Source organism: Henckelia pumila, chromosome 3, assembly GCF_033568475.1.
Source record: "Henckelia pumila isolate YLH828 chromosome 3, ASM3356847v2, whole genome shotgun sequence".
In the NCBI taxonomy this organism is placed as follows: domain Eukaryota; kingdom Viridiplantae; phylum Streptophyta; class Magnoliopsida; order Lamiales; family Gesneriaceae; genus Henckelia; species Henckelia pumila.
Window position 1 is genome coordinate 50,337,812 of NC_133122.1, and position 19,276 is coordinate 50,357,087.

Sequence of the window (19,276 nt, forward strand, 5' to 3'; positions counted from 1 at the left end):
GTTTGTTCTAATTACGTCTACAAACTACAAAGTATGATTCTTTAAGAAAATGGGCTTTAGCCAGTATATGTTGGAGCCAATACCGATGTGAGAAAAACTGTAAATTGTATTGCTTTAGCATTATGGACTTATGTTAAGGGTATTTTCTGAGATTACTAAATCAATGAGCAGCTTCGAGTCTAGCTACTGGGATATTTTGTGGTTCCATAGCTGCTTTGATCACTCTGCCCCTTGTTGAGGGGGGGAGCTGTGATTCATTCAGCAAAGATGCTGGGAAATTATGGGTGGAAAGTTGCTGCAGCTAATGCAACCTTCGCTGCGGTAAGACTGTAACTCGAGAAATAACGGAAGAAACAAGACATTATTAATTTGTCAGTTGGTGCTGTATGTTTCAGTTTTGCAGGTGATGCTTTTGTTTTTATTGATTTATCTTAATTAATTAGTTGATGAACAGTACTGGGGTTAATTAATTTTATATGAATGATTATATATCCTTGCTAGGTGGCTGTGTGAGATTCTTCGACTGTTTAAATAAATATTGTTAATTAATTTACCTCATCTAATTAAGGATTTGTGTATGTGTATATATATGGTGATTCATTCATTCATGTTAACTCTCCTTCTTCATGTCTATTCTCTTATTGTACTTGCGCTTATATAATAATACTCTTCAAGTCACGAGTCCTCCATGCATGTTCATTAATATTGTGTATAATTCATTGTATAGCAATCATGTTTGATTTCTTGTGTTTATAATTTAATCTCCAAATAAAAAATAATTTTTTTTTAGTATTTGAAGGCTTGTTTGCGAGGATGTGAAACAAAGTTATATTTATTGATGAGTTGCAGCGTGCTACCCATGACTCCAATTCACAGGTTGATGCTATTTTTTAAGTCTTGCAAACACGTGAAATGCCACCTATATATTTTCAAACAAACAAATTCACTACAGCTCACCAAAAGATTGTTGATGCATATGGGGGAGTTTTTCTCTATAGTAAACTGGTAGACACATTTAGGTTCATTCAAGTATAAGCTGTCTATTTTGGAATTGACTTGTCAAAGAGCTAATTAAATGGTGATAACTGGAAAATGTGACTGCTAGCATTTGAACTTTGAAAAGCAGCAACACGGCTTATGGCAATGAATATGCACCCAAGATAAGTTTCTATACATTCACAAATTTTATTGACACCACAGATAAGATCATAATGTTCATTCTTGTATAGTATGGCTGCGATTTTGAAATCTGTGCAGGGTGCCATTAGGAAATTGTTTAGTGGGCTATATATGGTAATTTATTTTATTTAAGTAATTTAGCAACTTCTTTTGCAAAGTTGACATGCATATTTAATTTTATTATGTTTGCAATGACAGGCATCTTTACAAAAAGATGCTGGAAGACAACAAGCAAGAGAAATTCAGATTTGTGTACCTGTTTCCACGTTGATTTAGTTGCATCAAAACTTTATAGGCTGAGTTCAATATCTTTCATATTTTTTAAAAATTGGCATAGCTGATGCATGAAAATCCTATCTCACAGTTTTTTGATGCACTTGGTCAGTTGGAGTGTAGCATTGAAGTATGAGAACGTGCTCTTTTTCAGTCGCTGGATCTTTTTCAAGTTTGTTCGATTCTGAAATTCAGTAATAATGTGATAGTGAATGAATGTGATTTTGTTATTGAAAATTTGATAAGATCTTGGATGCAAAGTTTGGGTGTGGTCGTTGGCTTTGACAATTGTTTAGTAATGACTTTTTATTGGTAATTGGTAAATTGATATATTGACTCTGATTTTGCTGCATCAAGCCTATCTGGATAAATGTCATTTGACAACTTTTCTTCCATGGTTCTTATTTTCTCATAAATAATAAACTTTTTTTGAGCACTATCAGAAGTTAACTAGTTGTACCAACTCGTCTTTCTACTTTTGCAGGTCCTTTATCACACTCTCCTGTAGATTACAGTGTGTGAAGCTTAAATTCAGCTCTTTATGAAGAAATGTCTAGTTTTCCCTTGCTTCTAGGATCCTGTTTTTCCCTTGCTAATAAAGAAGTTAGAGGAATTTACCTATTGTCTGGTTTATTTATCTTGTGCTTATTTGGATAAATTTGTTACTGTTTTGGTGATATCTTTGAACATTTTGGTAAAAGGGCACCAAAAGCAGAGTACTTGCTTGCAAGAAAGTTTGTGGTTTCTTAGTTTTTGAATATTTTTAGTCAATGCAAGAAAAAATTTGTTTGTGGTATATTTTTAATTTGTATGCAGTTTGTAGAGTTTTGTAGATGTTAGGTTTAAAGACCTTGTTGGATTTTCCTCATCCATTTATCTGGAAATAGATTTTTAGGGATGCGAAACTGTGAGTTATGGTTTAGGGTGCTTGTGATGTGATTAGGTCTTTTCTTTTCATTATATTTTTTAGAAGGGAGATTCTGGTCAAGTAGTAATTAGAAGGGGTTGAACAGGAGGTGCCTTGTTCACCTCATGTGAAATTCCATTTGCAGTGTGCTGCAAAGAAGAGATCTATTTTGCGTCTTTGCTGCTTTTCATTCGGCATGCGAAAATATCCTGATCTTTTGTTTTAATTTTACTTCCATAACTGTTGTTTGCTTTAATGGGAACAATATGCTTGTGATTTAGACGACATTCAGTTACTAGTTCATTGACATCGTGGAAGTATTGTATAGATATATGTTAGGTTGTGATTGGAAGAATCTTGGTGAAGTTGCTGATCATGCAACTCTTTTCTTTATTGTTAAGCTTGTGATCTTTTGTTGAGGTAGATTTCTTTCTAAGAGCTACAAGATTGAACTTATTTTCTGTTTTCTCGTATTATTGTATTAAATTCCAAGAACATATGGATGCTCTTGTTAGCATTTTTTTTTTTCAATAACACATGCCAAAATCATAATTATGCTTTTTTTCTTTTTCTTTTCCCATGTAATATTTTCAGTGTTGAGAAGTGGACTTTGAATGAATCTATCTGTTATCATATCTCTAAGGTCTGGGATGTCGTGACTGGTGCAAAACATTATACATTTCAAGGCCATGGTGCTCCCTTCAGATATTGCTTTTGTGAAAATATTTTTTTTCCCAGGAGATGTACCTATTGCATTTTTCACTTAACATCAAATTACAGTGTTTGGTTATTGCATCATATTTGTTTTATGTTTGTGTGTTCTTAAATATTTAAGTTTATTTATCATTTTGATCTATTCATATTTTTTTATGTTTGTTTGTTCTTATTTTTAATAACTTACAGTATGAAGATATAAATCAAAGGAAAAGATATTGTTGCGGTTTTTATGAAAGTTCGGGACGCTAACATGTGCTGAAGGGAAGGATCAAAGTTTTTTGAGATTAATGAATAGTTTTTTTCCTAGAGTTCATTGATTTAGAATTCGTTTATTTTTTATATTTGAATGATTTATAATATTGGAAGATTGTATATTAAATTTTATTTTATAAATTTTTGAATTTTGAGTGATTTATAATATTGAAAATGTGTGATTTAATTTTTTTTTGTTTTTTATTTGAAAAAAGACAACGTTTTTTTATGTGTTGTCTTTACCAGAAACAACAACGCTTTTTATAGAACGACAACTTTTTTATGCGTTGTCTTTACCAGAAACGACAACGCTTTTTATGCGTTGTCTTTACCATAAACGACAAAGCTTATTATGAGTTGTCTTTTTCAGGAACGACAACTTTTTTTATGCGTTGTATTTGCCCAAAACGACAACGTTTTTTCCGCGTTGTCTTTGTGTGTGATCTTTTATATCAGTGGCTACGACAACGCTTTTTCGGTGACATTAACAACGCGGAAAAAACGTTGTCTTTCACCTTTTTTCTTGTAGTGAGAGTAAAATGAAAATATTCAATACTTGTAATTAAAATAGTCCAAATTTTATCTAGAAAATCAATATTTTTTAGAGATTTGCATAAAAATAAAAATAAGCAGATGATTTTATAGCATGCACACAACTTTCAGAAATAATCAATCAGAGAAAATTGGTCTAGATGTAAAGATTTCACCTGGTTTCAACAACAATCAATCCTAATTAATTAATCTTCATGACTTTCAATGAATTAATAGCCAAGAACACTTAAGTGTATTATTCCCTTTCCCGAGTGCCGAATAAAATATATCAACTACAGTTCAATTCCAATATCCCTATTAAGAATCTACTTGTAGTGATCAATTCAAAACAATGTTTTTTTTAAAAGCTCTGTTAAAATTATACACTCTCCCGAGTTTTATAAATAATTAACAGTGTGTTTTTTATTGGTCTTATTCAAAATATCCTCTCCCGAGTGCCAGATTTTAAATAAATATAACAAATAAATTATTGATCAGATAATTGAAAAGACAATCAATTCTAGAAAAAAACAATTAATCTAGAAGAAACTCAATTCAATAAAATCAAAAATTCATGAAAGTGTCTACACCAGGTTCCATCCGACCTCTAGACTCTAAAAAATTAGTTCATAATAAAATTCTGAATAAAACAAAACATGTTCAAAAATCCAGACATAAATTCAGAATTAAATAAATAAAAGTAAGAAAACAAATCTGTAGTCGACGCCATGTCCGGACTATCGATCTCCGTCTTCGTTCTTCACGTTAAAGCTCCAAATTCTTCCCAGAAATCACGATCAAAACCTTTCTCTGATATTTTGTGTGATTGTGGCCGCTCCTTTCAAGTCTGATAAAAATCCCTTTTATAGCGTCATGCAAAAGCCTACTCAAAAAGCCCAAGGAAATAAAATCTTTCCTTTCCCGATAAAAATTCCCACAAGCGCGGCCGCTCCAGAACTCACGCGGGCGCGTATAACCCTCTGGCCTCTATTCTTCAAATCTCACATGAACTTAGCGCGATAGCTCTTTAATTCCTTTCTTTAGCGCTAAAAAGTGGCGCTAACAATTCCTTGGCCCATTAAGAAAGGCACATTTACACTTCTCGTTTCATTTCTTGTCTGATCATTCTTTTCTTCTTTTCCTAATTCTTTTTCCTTTTTATTTTCTTTTCTCTTCTAAATTCTTATTTCTCCAACTTTTTATTCTTCTTCCACAATAATTCTTCTTTTCCCCATTATTTTCATAATTCTCTGCAAGCACAAAAACAACACAACTAGCGTATAAATCTGCTCGAAACCAATAATTAACAATTAAAATCATATATAATTTAAGTGTATAAAATACACTAATCACAAAGGATTCTGATTTTCTAGACAGATATTCTCCTCGCTTTGTGTTTCTTTCCCTTATATCAAAATTTCATGTTCAATCTTCTCTTTTTGTTGCAGATCTAAATCACCTAAAAAATTAAATAATAGGTGTAAGGTCCAAAAAGTCCACTAGCTTAATCACGGTTAATTGATTAAATTATATGATTTAATGCATGTTATTTAGAATGTTTAATTGTTATGTTTAATTATGTGATTAATTTAAATGCCTGAAATTGTAAGCATATGTATGATTTTAAAGTTTTCATGTTGGAATTAATCTTGGGTTGCAGGAACGAGTCTAGCCTTGAAACGAGTTAAGAAAATATTTTAAATTAAGTTTAAAGGGATGCAGTGTATTTTTATTTAAGTGGGAGAGTAAAAAAAAAAAAAGGATTTTAAGAGTAACTAATGGGTCGTGTTGAAGCCCATTAGTCACAAAAGAAAAGCATTCATAATTTATTTCTGAACACTCATTTTGAACGGTCACTTTTCTTTTCTCAAAATCTCTCTCGAACACTGCGATCTTCAGGCTAGGGTTCTTCCACTTCTCAAGGCTCGATCGTTCCGCCGTCCAGGTTAATCCCAATCAGACGATTCAGGCAAGTTTTTACTGATTTTGAAACCCATTCAAGAATATATGTAGTTTGAAGGTAAAACCCTAGGTGTTTGATTGATGATCTATGCATGTTTCTTGAAAATTTTATGAGTATGTTGCTTGATTGTGATACGTGAAGCATTCCTGATGTGTTCGGTTCATGTTTATTGAGTTTTGAAAGATTTAAATGCAATATATCAGATTTTTGGGTAAAAGTAGTTATGAAGGTTTTTGACTCAAAATCTTTGAATGTTTGATGTATTGGTACAAGTTATTTTGAAATTTTGATGTTGTTGAATGGTATTTTTGATGGAAAAATCATCCCTAAGCAGTGTGGTTTTCAAAAAGAGCAGAAAAGATTAGTTTTTGGAAAAAGGAGTCGCGACGGCGCGCCCGCGCCTGAGTCACGCATGTCTGTGCACAGGAGGCGCGCCCGCACTTTTGCGAGCGGGTGGCGCGCCCGCGCTGGTTGTGTGCGCACCCACACCGGTGGCAGCGCCGTGACGGCACTCCCGCGCCGGTGGCAGCGCCGTGACGGCACGTCCGCGCTGTTGAGGCAGCGCGGCCGCGCCTCAGGCTCGATTTTCCCACCCCATTTTATGAGTTTTTGAGTCCTAAAAATCATGATTTTGGTATTTTAATTATTTTTAAGAATTTCCATGAAGAATTTTAAAGTTTTCAGGGTCCGAAACGGACGGAATGCCTCATGTGGATCGGTCAAGTTATGTATTGCATGATTATGTGATTTTCTCATGAAAGCTAATTTCTCATGAAATGTTTTGAAGGAATTTAAACATGTAGCATCACGAGAAATTTTATGAGAATGTTACGGGGTTTATGAAAATGATATGATATGATTTGATAAGATGAATGATATGATACATGAAAAATATTTTGATGAATCATGCGTCTTGTGGTGATTATATGGGGTATGCAGTTCGGGATGAGCTCCGGAGCGGCTATCCAAACATGGCTCACGGGATGGTTATATGGGGTATGCACTTCGGGATGAGCGCCGAAGCGGCTATCCAAAGAATGAAAGTTTACGGGCGTAATGCCATATGCTTGTTGATTAACAGGAAACCATGAATGGCTCGTTATGACGGTTACCACACTACTCATACTTCATCACCTCAAATATTTTTATGTTATGGCTACATCAAAGTTATGTTTATTGCATGAAAGTTTAAGTTAATGTTTTTCTTTTAAAGTAGAAAATCATTTTTCTGCCTGTTCTTGCTGAGTCTTTTGACTCACTATACTTGAATGGTGCAGGTAACGATAATGTGGATGATTATATTGATAATTATGTGACTGGGCATGAAGAAGAGGCCGGGGTCGGTCCAACAGGAAATGCATGAGTGTGAACGCTTTAGCTTGGGAGATGTTTTAAAAACATTTGTTTTATTTTATTTTTTTGATGAGAGGCAAACAAGTTTAATTTTCTTTAGTTGTTGGCCATGTTTGGCAAAGATTTTTCGATACTATTTTATTATGTGCAATTTTTATATGCTCCTTTTAATAAAGAAGATGATGCTTCCGCAAAATTTTTATTTTTACCAAATTTATGTATGTATGTTTGAGTAACGTTTCGATTGTGAAATTGAGACGTTACAGCTTGGTATCAGAGCAGTTCGCTCTGGGTTTGTCGCACACATGCATTCTCGCCACGACCCTATGCTTCGTCTTCATGTCTGTAAGTTTTATGTTATGGATTGTTTAAGATGAATGATAATGTTTTTGATTTATAGTGTATGCCTATTGAGTAGGATGTTATGTTTAAATAACGTAATTAAGCATGTGGACTGTATGGACATCAGGATCAAGGCTAACCGTAGGAATCCAAACAATGAGGACAATCAGAACAACCAGTTTTTGGCTGGGTTGGCGACTCTGTTGCAAGAGCAGAGTAGAGCTCAAGGGGAATAGATTCAACAGTTAATCCAAGCACAAGCGGGAGGACGGAACAACAATCAGCCGCTATTAACTAATCCGATCTTTAAACGGTTTAAGGATCTAGGTCCACAGGAGTTCAAAGGAGGGGCTGATCCCCTTGTAGCCGAGGAATGGGTGCAGTCAGTGGAGACTATTTTTGACTACATGCAGCTCACTGATGCAGACCGTGTGAGGTGTGCCATCTTTATGTTCCGTGATGATGCACGGGTTTGGTGGTAGGGAGCCTGTTCTGCTGTGGATATGACTACATTGACTTGGAATGGATTCAAAGATGTGTTCTATGGGAAATATTTCACTATCAGCACCAGGACTAGACTTGCTAGAGAATTTCTGGAGCTCCGCCAAGGGAGCATGTCCATTGCCGAGTATGTGAAGAATTTTGAGAGCGGGAGGTACTTTGTGCCCATGATTTCGGGCAATGCTGCAGAGGAGTTGAAGCATTTCACAGAAGGACTGAATGCTACTATTCGACGAGATGTCAGATTGAGTGGGGAACAAACGTACCGAGCAGCAGTGGATGGGGCTATGTTGTCAGAAAAATATGGGAATGATATTATAAAAGAATCGCAAGCGAAGAGCATTAGTTACCAAGGGAGAGAGCAGCAAGGGTCTAGTCAGAAGAGTGAAAGAGTGGGTGCCCGGTTAGCCAACTTGTGGCTAAGGGCTTTTATGACTCTATGTATAAACAATATTTTGTTTAATATAATTTACACTTTTTATAATGGCATTTACTTTATCTTTTATCATGTTATTATGTTGTGACGTATTATACGATGTTTAGATAAAGACCTTGAATATACTATAGTGTAAGTAAGATGAGATAGTGAATAAAGAGATATCACTATCATGAGACACATCTTATGAGCACTGTATATGTAGTAGCCCGTACCCTAATTGAGTAATTAAAGGATTAATGCTAATTAATTGAATTGGGTATCGGACGGATCGGAAGCTCCGAAGGCACGATCGGAAGCTCCGAACAGGATCGGAAGCTCCGATGAGCGATCGGAGGCACCGATGTTATTACGTCAGGCATGACGTGTGGTTGGATCGGAAGCTCCGATCAGGACCGGAAGCTCCGATCACCCCTATCCGAAGTCAACAAGTGATATTTTGACACGTGGAAGATCAGGATCTTCGGAAGCTCCGATGGCAGGATCGGACGTTTCGATCGAGGTTCGGACGTTCCGATCAAGGATCGGAAGCTCCGATCGTTGTCTATAAATAGAAGGCCGAGACTTTGAAAGAGTGGGTGCCCAGTGAGCCAACTTGTGGCTATGGGCTTTGATGACTCTTTGTACAAACAATCTTTTGTTTAATATAATTTACACTTTTATTAATGGCAATGACTTTATCTTTCTTCATATTGTTATATTGTGATATACTATTGTTGTTTTGATAAAGACCTTGAATATACTATAGTGTATGTAAGATGTGGTAGAACATGGGGATGTCTATCATGAAATACATCTTATAGTCACTGTATATTCTAAACTGTTCCTAGTCGATTGAGCCGTCCGAGAATAAGGATAAGGATCGCTCGAGTTTGAGACTAGCATTTGCGATGCGGAGTACCACGTTTCATTGGTAGGGAACATGGAGATGTTCGAAGCATGCAAATGGATATTCATAGGATGAATAATCGAACTACCCTATCCAGACTTTCCAAGTGGTTATCACTTATCGAGTGGATAAAGTCCGCGGTTTTGGTTGTACACCATTAGTCCTTACTACTTGAAACATCATGGAGACTCTATATGCTAGTACTGTGCTTTGACTCGTTTACCGACTCTATGGGGGTCATCAGGTGTCGGGATTGGGTACAGTTACAACACATATAGGAGTCGATGTATTGTTGTCAAGGATTCACCACATACTTGCGAGTGTGGATATCCTATGCGATCTGAGGAGATATTAGTGTGACGAATCTCTGGCCAGAGTACTTGATGTGATTTAAGAAATGGTTTCTTAGTAGCACATGCGATGTCACTAATTGGATCTTCAAGATGTATTGCATAGTTATCGAATCTTGAACGACTCTCGATATACCAATGGTTGTTGATTCGATCGGGATATATGGATGAAGGGACCGTACTGTACGCTAACCAAAATCTACTGGTTCTTGTAGGCACTATCAGTGATACCTAGGGAATCATGGGGCGATGTTGCTAGGCGCTTTACCATGATTCGTTGGGCAAGTCGGAAATCGTTGTTCCGAGTCACAAGGAGTTGTGAGCCCACGGCTAGCTGTATCCCTGAACCATTGAGGGTCACACAGTGTAATGGAGTTTTAATCCCCGTTGAGATAGTTAAATTTAAAGAGTTAAATTTAATGAATAAAGAAGTTGGACTTCTTAAATAAGAGTAAGGGAGTAGGATTTCCTAAAATGACATAGGGATGGACATTTTTGGAAACCACTGAATTCGGATTCAGGAAAATTTATCTTGACTTTATAATGTGCGGAAATGGTTTCTGTGCACATTGGTGAAATCGGTTCATCAATCAGAGTCACGATGAATTTTATATTAATTTCTGAACATGTGGGCTTTGCTTGTCGGGCCTCAACTTATGACTAATGGGCCCTAAGGGGTTAGTGGCCTGCATTATAAATAAGTTATTACAGTACAGAAATTACACACAACAGGTCATAATTTGAGAGACAAAAATCGAAAACCCTAGTCTCCCTCTCTCAATTTTCGGCCGACCCCTCCCTCTCTCTGTCAGAGAAATTCCGGTCTGTGATTTTGAATTGCAGTCTGGAATAAGCGAATCAAATTCGTTATTCTCTTCGCAGAAAACTTCTGATAGATTTTCTAGTGCAATCTATCAGAGGGATTAAACCTCTATTCGTGGATCTGATTGAAGGAGTTCATCGGTTCCAGGGAGAGACAACAAGAGCAGAGAAATCTGTTGGAGTCCAATAATCTCGCTTCGAGATTGAAGGTAAAATTTAATAATTGTTATTTAATTTTACACACACTTATAATTTAATCGTTGAACGGTTGATACCCACACTATGGAATTGTTCCATAATAAAATTTTAAACTTCCGCTGCACCGGGTATCAATCGTGATTGATCTGAGAGCCGCGTTTCCAACAGACTTCACTTTCATTTGTCAATTCCGAGTTCTCCTTTCCTTTCTAGTCCTTTTGGAGCTGTTTTAGTCTTCTTAGGCTTGGTCCGGAGGTCGGCGAGGCGTTCGGTAGTCGTAGCGGAGTTGTGCCCAAGTTCTGGAGGCATCGACATCAAAGGGCTAACGACGGACGAAGGTATAGCTTTTGCTTCCTATTAATATTTGAGAGTATGCAATAGCTTAGTTAAGGCTTTTAGAGCACTTTAATGATAGTAGTATCATTTGGCAGTGTAGAGCAGACTATAGGCGTGGACCTAGAGTTGGTAGAGCTTGCACTGTTTTGAGGTACGAAAGTACTGTTCGAGATATCCTGACTGAGTATGCATGTATTATGTGACTGCATGATTTATATGCCATGATATTATGCTGCATTCATTTGCATCTTGCTGTATCTCTTTCGAGATGTCTGTTAGTAGGGTTGTACCCTATCCTATTAGTGGATGGACTTCCATCGATATGGGTCCGGCGTATCCACGGTTATCTCGGTATGGGAGCCACCTCCTGAAGCGACGGCACAGCGTGCTACATACCAGGGCCCGGTCTATCTCTGTTATCTGATCCTTGACCTCGAGTCTATAGGGAGTTCACTTTGCATGCATGTATACTCATACTCTCGCACTGAGCGTTTTATGCTCACGTCTCGTACTCTGTATTTTCTGGACACCCTATTCCATGGGGCAGGTTTGCGATTGGACGAGGAGGGTGGATCCAGGAGGGGCTAGTCAGTGGTTGTCCAGCAGGAGCTACGTTTTGGTTTTATTTCTGTTGTTTGGGTTTATACAGCTATTCGATTTGGTTGTATATTATTGGATAAATTACAGATTCCTTTACTTGGGGTTGTAAACTATTTATGGTTTCCGCAGTTTTATTCTGATATCTGTTTAATTAAGTTAATTGCATGCATAAGTTCTATTTAGTAGGTGATCCAGGTAAGGGTCACTACATTTATGGTATCAGAGCATGCAGAAGAATTCTTGGGATTTAGTCTCATCTTAAGGTATTTTTGTAGATGTCAAATCGTGACGACCAGAGTTCTCATGGCAGTGTTGGTGGGCGTTGGGGTGATGCCAACCGGGAGCCTCGTCGAGAACGGCGTCATCGTCACCATGACGACGAGCGTTTCACTGTGCGTCGATTCTTAGCTATGGGTCCTAAGCCCTTAGTTGGAGGTGAGTCTTTGGAGGATGCGGAGAACTGGTTAGACCGCATGGAGACGACTTTTCAGACTTTCCAATGCACCGAGGAGCAGAAGGTGGAGACCCTTGGCTATCTTCTAGATGGGCGTGCGCGCAGGTGGTGGAGGTTTACTTCTGCACCTTTTGTTGCGGCGAGAGGAGTGGCCACCTGGGCCGAGTTCCGCACAGCTTTCCAAAAGCGGTATTTTCCTCCTGCACTCCGACAGTCGAAGGCGGGCGAGCTACTGAGTCTGCGACAGGGAGCCATGTCTATCGATGAGTATCAGCAGAGGTTCTTTGATCTGCTATCCTATTGCCCCGAGATTGCTGATAGCTCAGAGATGAAGTATAATTTGTTCCTTCAGGGCCTTAACCCTGAGATCCATGACCGTGTGGCGGTTGGTGACGACATGTCCTACGAGGGTTTGGTGAGCCGTTGTCACCAGGCAGAGGACAGCATTCGGCGGAACAAGTCTTTCTCTCAGTCGAGACCTGCTAGTTCTTTGGGTCCCCGTGCCCAAACTTTCAAGAAGTCTGGATCTTCTTCTTCCTCTGGTTCTGGAGGTGTTGTCCGTTACGGTAAGAAGGACAAGTGTGATCACTGTGGGAAGAACCATCCATCCGACAAGTGCCGCAGAGCTTCTGGAGCTTGTTTCCGTTGTGGAGAGACTGGTCATATCCGGAGGGATTGTCCACAGTCTGGGGGAGGCGGTTCTGGTTCTGGTTCAGGATCGGGTTCTCAGGCCACCGTTCAGCAGAGGTCGCAGGGACAGTCTGCTGGGAGTTCTCATTTGAGGCCACGAGCTTCTGGCCAGGTGTTTGCCCTGAGACATGATCAGGCTGTGGAGGAGAATGAGAAAGTCATCGCAGGTACATTTCTGCTTTTTGGTATACCTGCTCTTGTACTTATTGACACTGGTGCATCTCATTCCTTCATTTATGCACGTTTTGTTAAGAGGCATAAGTTACCATGCATTGCACTAGACATAGTGATGTCTGTTTCTACTCCGACGGGCCAATCTGCTTTGGCTAAGCGTCTAGTGATGGGTTGCCCTTTAGAGTTCGAAGGGAACATTCTGTTAGCGAATCTCATGGTCCTGGCGATGGACGATTTTGACTGCATTCTGGGAATAGATATGTTGACTACCTATCGAGCTTCAGTGGACTGCTATCAGAGATTAGTACGCTTTCATCCGGAAGGGAGTGAGAGTTGGTTTTTCTATGGTGAGGGAGCGCGACCCCCGATGCCTTTGGTATCAGCTTTGAGAGCCTGTCGAGCTCTAGAGTCTGGCGGGGAAGGCTACCTTATCTATGCAGTTGATTTGTCCGCTGAGAGTATTGGGATAGAGAGCATTCCTGTTGTGGATGAATTTCCAGATGTGTTTCCTGATGAGATTCCGGGTTTTCCTCCTGCTAGGGAAGTCGAGTTTGGCATAGAGTTGATGCCGGGTACTTCGCCTATTTCTAGAGCACCGTATCGTCTGGCTCCGTCAGAGATGCGTGAGTTGAAGAATCAGCTACAGGATCTTTTGGACAAGGGGTACATTCATCCTAGTGTATCTCCTTGGGGAGCTCCTGTTCTCTTCGTGAAGAAGAAGGATGGGTCGATGCGGCTGTGCATTGACTATCGGCAGCTGAACCGAGTCACTGTGAAGAACAAGTATCCGTTGCCTCGTATTGATGACTTGTTCGATCAGCTGCAGGACACGTCAGTTTACTCCAAGATTGACTTGAGATCTGGGTATCATCAGTTGAGAGTCCGTGATCAGGACGTAGCCAAAACTGCATTCCGTACTCGCTATGGGCATTACGAGTTCCTAGTGATGCCATTTGGTTTGACTAATGCGCCGGCTATATTCATGGATTTGATGAACCGTGTCTTCAGGGAGTATTTGGACAAGTTTGTCGTGGTCTTCATTGACGACATCTTGGTGTATTCGCGTAATACGGAAGAGCATGTTTCTCACTTGCGGTTGGTACTGCAGACTCTTCGAGATGAGCAGTTGTACGCCAAGCTGAGCAAGTGTGAGTTCTGGATGGATAGAGTGGTCTTTCTTGGCCATATCATATCCAGGGAGGGGATTTCTGTTGATCCAAGCAAGATTGAAGCAGTACTTAATTGGTCGCGTCCGACGACAGTTGCTGAGATCCGTAGTTTTCTGGGTCTAGCAGGGTATTATCGTCGCTTCATTCTGAATTTCTCTCAGTTAGCTCGACCGTTGATGCAGCTTACCCGCAAGGGTGTGGATTTCGAGTGGTCCTCCGAGTGTGAGGAGAATTTCCGTGAGCTTCGACGGCGGTTGACTTCTGCGCCGGTGTTGGCATTACCGTCAGGATCTGGAGGGTATGTAGTTTACACGGATGCTTCTCTTCCGGGGTTAGGTTGTGTCCTGACTCAGAATGGGCATGTGATCGCATACGCTTCTAGACAGCTGAAGCTTCACGAGGATAATTATCCAGTCCATGATTTGGAGTTAGCAGCCATTGTGTTCGCTTTGAAGATCTGGCGTCATTATCTGTATGGCGAGAAATTTGAGATCTTCACCGACCATAAGAGTCTCAAGTATTTGTTCACTCAAGAGGAGTTGAACATGAGGCAGAGACATTGGATGGACTTGCTTAAGGATTATGATTACGAGATTAAGTACCATCCGGGAGCTGCTAATCTGACCGCTGATGCTTTGAGTCGCAAGGTGCGACTATCCGCACTTCAGACTTGTTCGATGTCTAGTGCGATCAGTGACTGTTGTACTTCAGGTTATACCTTCAAGCATAAGAAAGGTATGCAGAGTATCCAGATGTTTGCGATATTATCTGAGCCAGCCTTGTATTCGCGGATCCGAGATGCTCAGATGTCTGATTCGAAGACCCAGCGTTTAGCTCGTCTAGCTAACGAGGGTAGCTCGTCTGGATTTCATTATCAGTCAGATGGCTTTCTGTGTTTGTCTGGTAGGCTTGTGATTCCGCAAGATGAAGAGTTGCGAGAGGAGATTTTGTCTCAGGCACATCGCACTAAGTTGAGTATTCATCCTGGGAGCAACAAGATGTACAAGGATCTACGTACTCGTTTCTGGTGGAAGGAAATGAAACGCAGTGTTTATCAGTTTGTTTCGAGATGTTTGGTGTGTCAACAGGTCAAGGCAGAGCACCGAAGACCTGGAGGATTGCTTCACAGTCTGCCTATTCCTGAATGGAAATGGGAGTTTATCACTATGGACTTTGTGACCCATTTGCCGGTATCCCCGAGGAACTGTGATGCTATCTGGGTTGTGGTGGACCGACTCACCAAGTCAGCGCATTTCATTGCCTATAGCCGGGAGTGCTCTGTGGATCGCATGGCACGGATGTACATTCAGGAGATCGTTTGACTTCATGGAGTGCCTGTGAGCATTGTCAGTGATCGGGACCCCAGGTTTACTTCTAGATTCTGGGGGAGTGTTCAGCGTGCGATGGGTACTACTCTCAGTTTGAGTACAGCCTATCATCCGGAGACTGATGGTCAGTCAGAGCGCACTATCCGTACGTTAGAGGATATGCTTAGAGCGTGCGTCATGGATTTTGGTTCAGCCTGGCAGGATCATTTGCCGTTGATCGAGTTCGCTTACAACAACAGCTATCACACTAGTATTGGGATGGCACCTTTTGAGGCGTTGTATGGGCGACGTTGTCGTACTCCACTCTTCTGGGAAGAAGTGGGGGAGAGACAGGCTGAGGGACCGGAGTTTATCCAACAGGCGATAGACATTGTTGATCAAATCAAGAAACGGATTAAGACTGCACAGGATCGTCAGGCCAGCTATGCTAATATCAAGCGTAGGCCCTTGCAGTTCGAGGTCGGGGAGAAAGTGCTTCTGAGAGTGTCACCTTTTCGCAAGATTCTCAGATTTGGCCTTAAGGGCAAGTTGTCTCCCAGATTTATCGGTCCGTTCGAGATCTTGGAGAGCATTGGCGATTTGGCTTATCGACTAGCTTTGCCACCGCATCTATCCAGTATTCACGACGTGTTCCACGTATCTCTGTTGCGACGGTATGTGGCGGATGAATCTCATATTCTGCAGCGGTCTGAGGTTCAGGTAGACAAGGATTTGACTTATGTTGAGAAACCTCTTCGTATCCTGGATTATAAGGATAATGTTTTACGGAACAAAGTCATTCCTTTGGTTTTAGTTCAGTGGCAGCGCCGAGGCACTGAGGAAGCTACTTGGGAGCTCGAGGACAGGATGCGTAAAGACCATCCTGATTGTTTTGATTTCATTCTTTAAGTTGTATTCAGTTGCAAACTCTGTAAACGTTTGATTTGAATAAATAATGTTTCTGATTTCTGTATTTGCATTCGGTACTTAAGATCTGATTTCGAGGACAAAATATCTTAAGTGGGGGAGAATGTAGTAGCCCGTACCCTAATTGAGTAATTAAAGGATTAATGCTAATTAATTGAATTGGGTATCGGACGGATCGGAAGCTCCGAAGGCACGATCGGAAGCTCCGAACAGGATCGGAAGCTCCGATGAGCGATCGGAGGCACCGATGTTATTACGTCAGGCATGACGTGTGGTTGGATCGGAAGCTCCGATCAGGACCGAAAGCTCCGATCACCCCTATCCGAAGTCAACAAGTGATATTTTGACATGTGGCAGATCAAGATCTTCGGAAGCTCCGATGGCAGGATCGGACGTTCCGATCGAGGTTCGAACGTTCCGATAAAGGATCGGAAGCTCCGATCGTTGTCTATAAATAGAAGGCCGAGACTTCACTTTCATTTACCAATTCCGAGTTCTCCTTTCCTTTCTAGTCCTTTTGGAGCTGTTTTAGTCTTCTTAGGCTTGGTCCGGAGGTCGGCAAGGCGTTCGGTAGTCGTAGCGGAGTTGTGCCCAAGTTCTGGAGGCATCGACATCAAAGGGCTAACGACGGACGAAGGTATAGCTTTTGCTTCCTATTAATATTTGGGAGTATGAAATAGCTTAGTTAAGGCTTTTAGAGCACTTTAATGATAGTAGTATCATTTGGCAGTGTAGAGCAGACTATAGGCGTGGACCTAGAGTTGGTAGAGCTTGCACTATTTTGAGGTACGAAAGTACTGTTCAAGATATCCTGACTGAGTATGCATGTATTATGTGACTGCATGATTTATATGCCATGATATTATGCTGCATTCATTTGCATCTTGCTGTATCTCTTTCGAGATGTCTGTTAGTAGGGTTGTACCCTATCCTATTAGTGGATGGACTTCCATCGATATGGGTCCGGCATATCCACGGTTATCTCGGTATGGGAGCCACCTCCTGAAGCGACGGCACAGCGTGCTACATACCAGGGCCCGGTCTGTCTCTGTTATCTGATCCTTGACCTCGAGTCTATAGGGAGTTCACTTTGCATGCATGTATACTCATACTCTCGCACTGAGCGTTTTATGCTCACGTCTCGTACTCTGTATTTTCTGGACACCCTATTCCACGGGGCAGGTTTGCGATTGGACGAGGAGGGTGGATCCAGGAGGGGCTAGTCAGTGGTTGGCCAGCAGGAGCTACGTTTAGGTTTTATTTCTGTTGTTTTGGTTTATACAGCTATTCGATTTGGTTGTATATTATTGGATAAATTACAGATTCCTTTACTTGGGGTTGTAAACTATTTATGGTTTCCGCAGTTTTATTCTGATATCTGTTTAATTAAGTTAATTGCATGCATAAGTTCTGTTTAGTAGGTGATCGAGGTAAGGGTCACTACAGTATATTCTAAATAGTTCCTAGTCAATTGAGTCGTCCGCAAATAAGGATAAGGATCGCTCGAGATTGAGACTAGCATTTGCGATGTCGAGTACCACGTTTCATTGGTATGGAACATAGAGATGTTCAAAGAATGCAAATGGATATTCATATGATGAATTATCGAACTACCCTATTCGGACTTTCCAAGTGGTTATTATTAATTGAGTGGATAAGTCCGCGGTTTTGGTTGTACACCATTAGTTCTTATTACTTGAAACATCATGGAGACTCTATATGCTAGTACTGTACTTTGACTCGTTTACCGATTCTATGAGGGTCATCAGGTGTCAGGATTGGGTACAGTTACGACACATATAGGAATCGATGCTTTGTTGTCAAGGATTCACCACACGCTTGCGAGTATGGATATCCTATGCGATCTGAGGAGATATTAGTGTGACAAATCTCTGGCCAGAGTACTCGATGTGATTTAGGTTACTTGGTTTTCTAGTAGCACATGCGATGTCACTATTTGATCTTCAAGATGCATTGCATAGTTATCGAATCTCGAACGACTCTCGATGTACCAATGGTTGTTGATTCGATCGGGATATATGGATGACCTACTGGTTCTTGCAGGTACTATCAGTGATACCTAGGAAATCATGGGGAGATGTTTCTAGACGCTCTTACCATGATTCGATGGGTAAGTCGAAAATTGTTGTTCCGAGTCACAAGAAGTTGTGAGCCCACGGCTAGCTGTATCCCTGAACCATTGAGGGTCACACAAGTAATGGATTACTAATCCCCGTTGAGATAGTTAAATTTAAAGAGTTAAATTTAATGAAAGAGAAGTTGGACTTCTTAACTAAAGGGAGTGGAATTTCCTAAAATGACATAGGGATAAGCATTTTTGGAAATCAATGAATTCGGATTCAGAAAAATTATCTTGACTTTAAAAGGTGTAGAAATGGTTTCTGTGCACATTGGTGAAATCAGTTTATCAATCGGAGTCATGATAAATTTTATATTAATTTCTATAATAACGGGCTTGGCTTGTTGGGCTTAAGTTATGGATTATGGGCCCTAAGGAGTTAGTGTCCTAATAGACATAAAACTTAATCCAGTCTAGAAATTATATATATATATATATGTGTGTGTGTGTGTGTGTGTGTGTGTGTGTGTGTGTGTGTAATTTTCGAAAACAATACAATTCCATCTTGCAATTTTCAAAAATCACATCTAAATATTAAAAGGAATTTTCGAAATCCCTTCTCCCTTTTTGAGAGAATTCAGTCTGTGATTTTTATGAAAAATTACATTCTGAATTGACATATCAAATCTGTTTAATCTCTTCGATAAACATCTGATTGATTTCTAGTGCAATAAATCAGAGGGTTTTAGTTTTCTGTACGTGGACCTAATTTCGGAGATTGATCGAGCAAGTAATCAGTTCCTGGGATTTACAACAAGAGCAGATT

General features: G+C 40.1%; 1 protein-coding gene across 1 annotated transcript in view; it reads left to right on the forward strand.

Annotated features, from left to right (window-relative positions):
• Positions 1 to 267: 267 nt before the first annotated feature.
• Positions 268 to 19,276, forward strand: part of LOC140888698 (uncharacterized) — a 31,106-nt gene continuing 12,097 nt past the window's right edge. Inside the window, exons 1-8 of the mRNA XM_073296398.1 lie at positions 268 to 321; positions 1,258 to 1,293; positions 1,378 to 1,431; positions 1,517 to 1,582; positions 2,027 to 2,186; positions 7,100 to 7,161; positions 7,838 to 7,948; positions 8,000 to 8,410. Of these exons, the coding sequence (XP_073152499.1) occupies positions 268 to 321; positions 1,258 to 1,293; positions 1,378 to 1,431; positions 1,517 to 1,582; positions 2,027 to 2,186; positions 7,100 to 7,161; positions 7,838 to 7,948; positions 8,000 to 8,410 (954 nt within the window). The remainder of the gene's footprint in view (positions 322 to 1,257; positions 1,294 to 1,377; positions 1,432 to 1,516; positions 1,583 to 2,026; positions 2,187 to 7,099; positions 7,162 to 7,837; positions 7,949 to 7,999; positions 8,411 to 19,276) is intronic.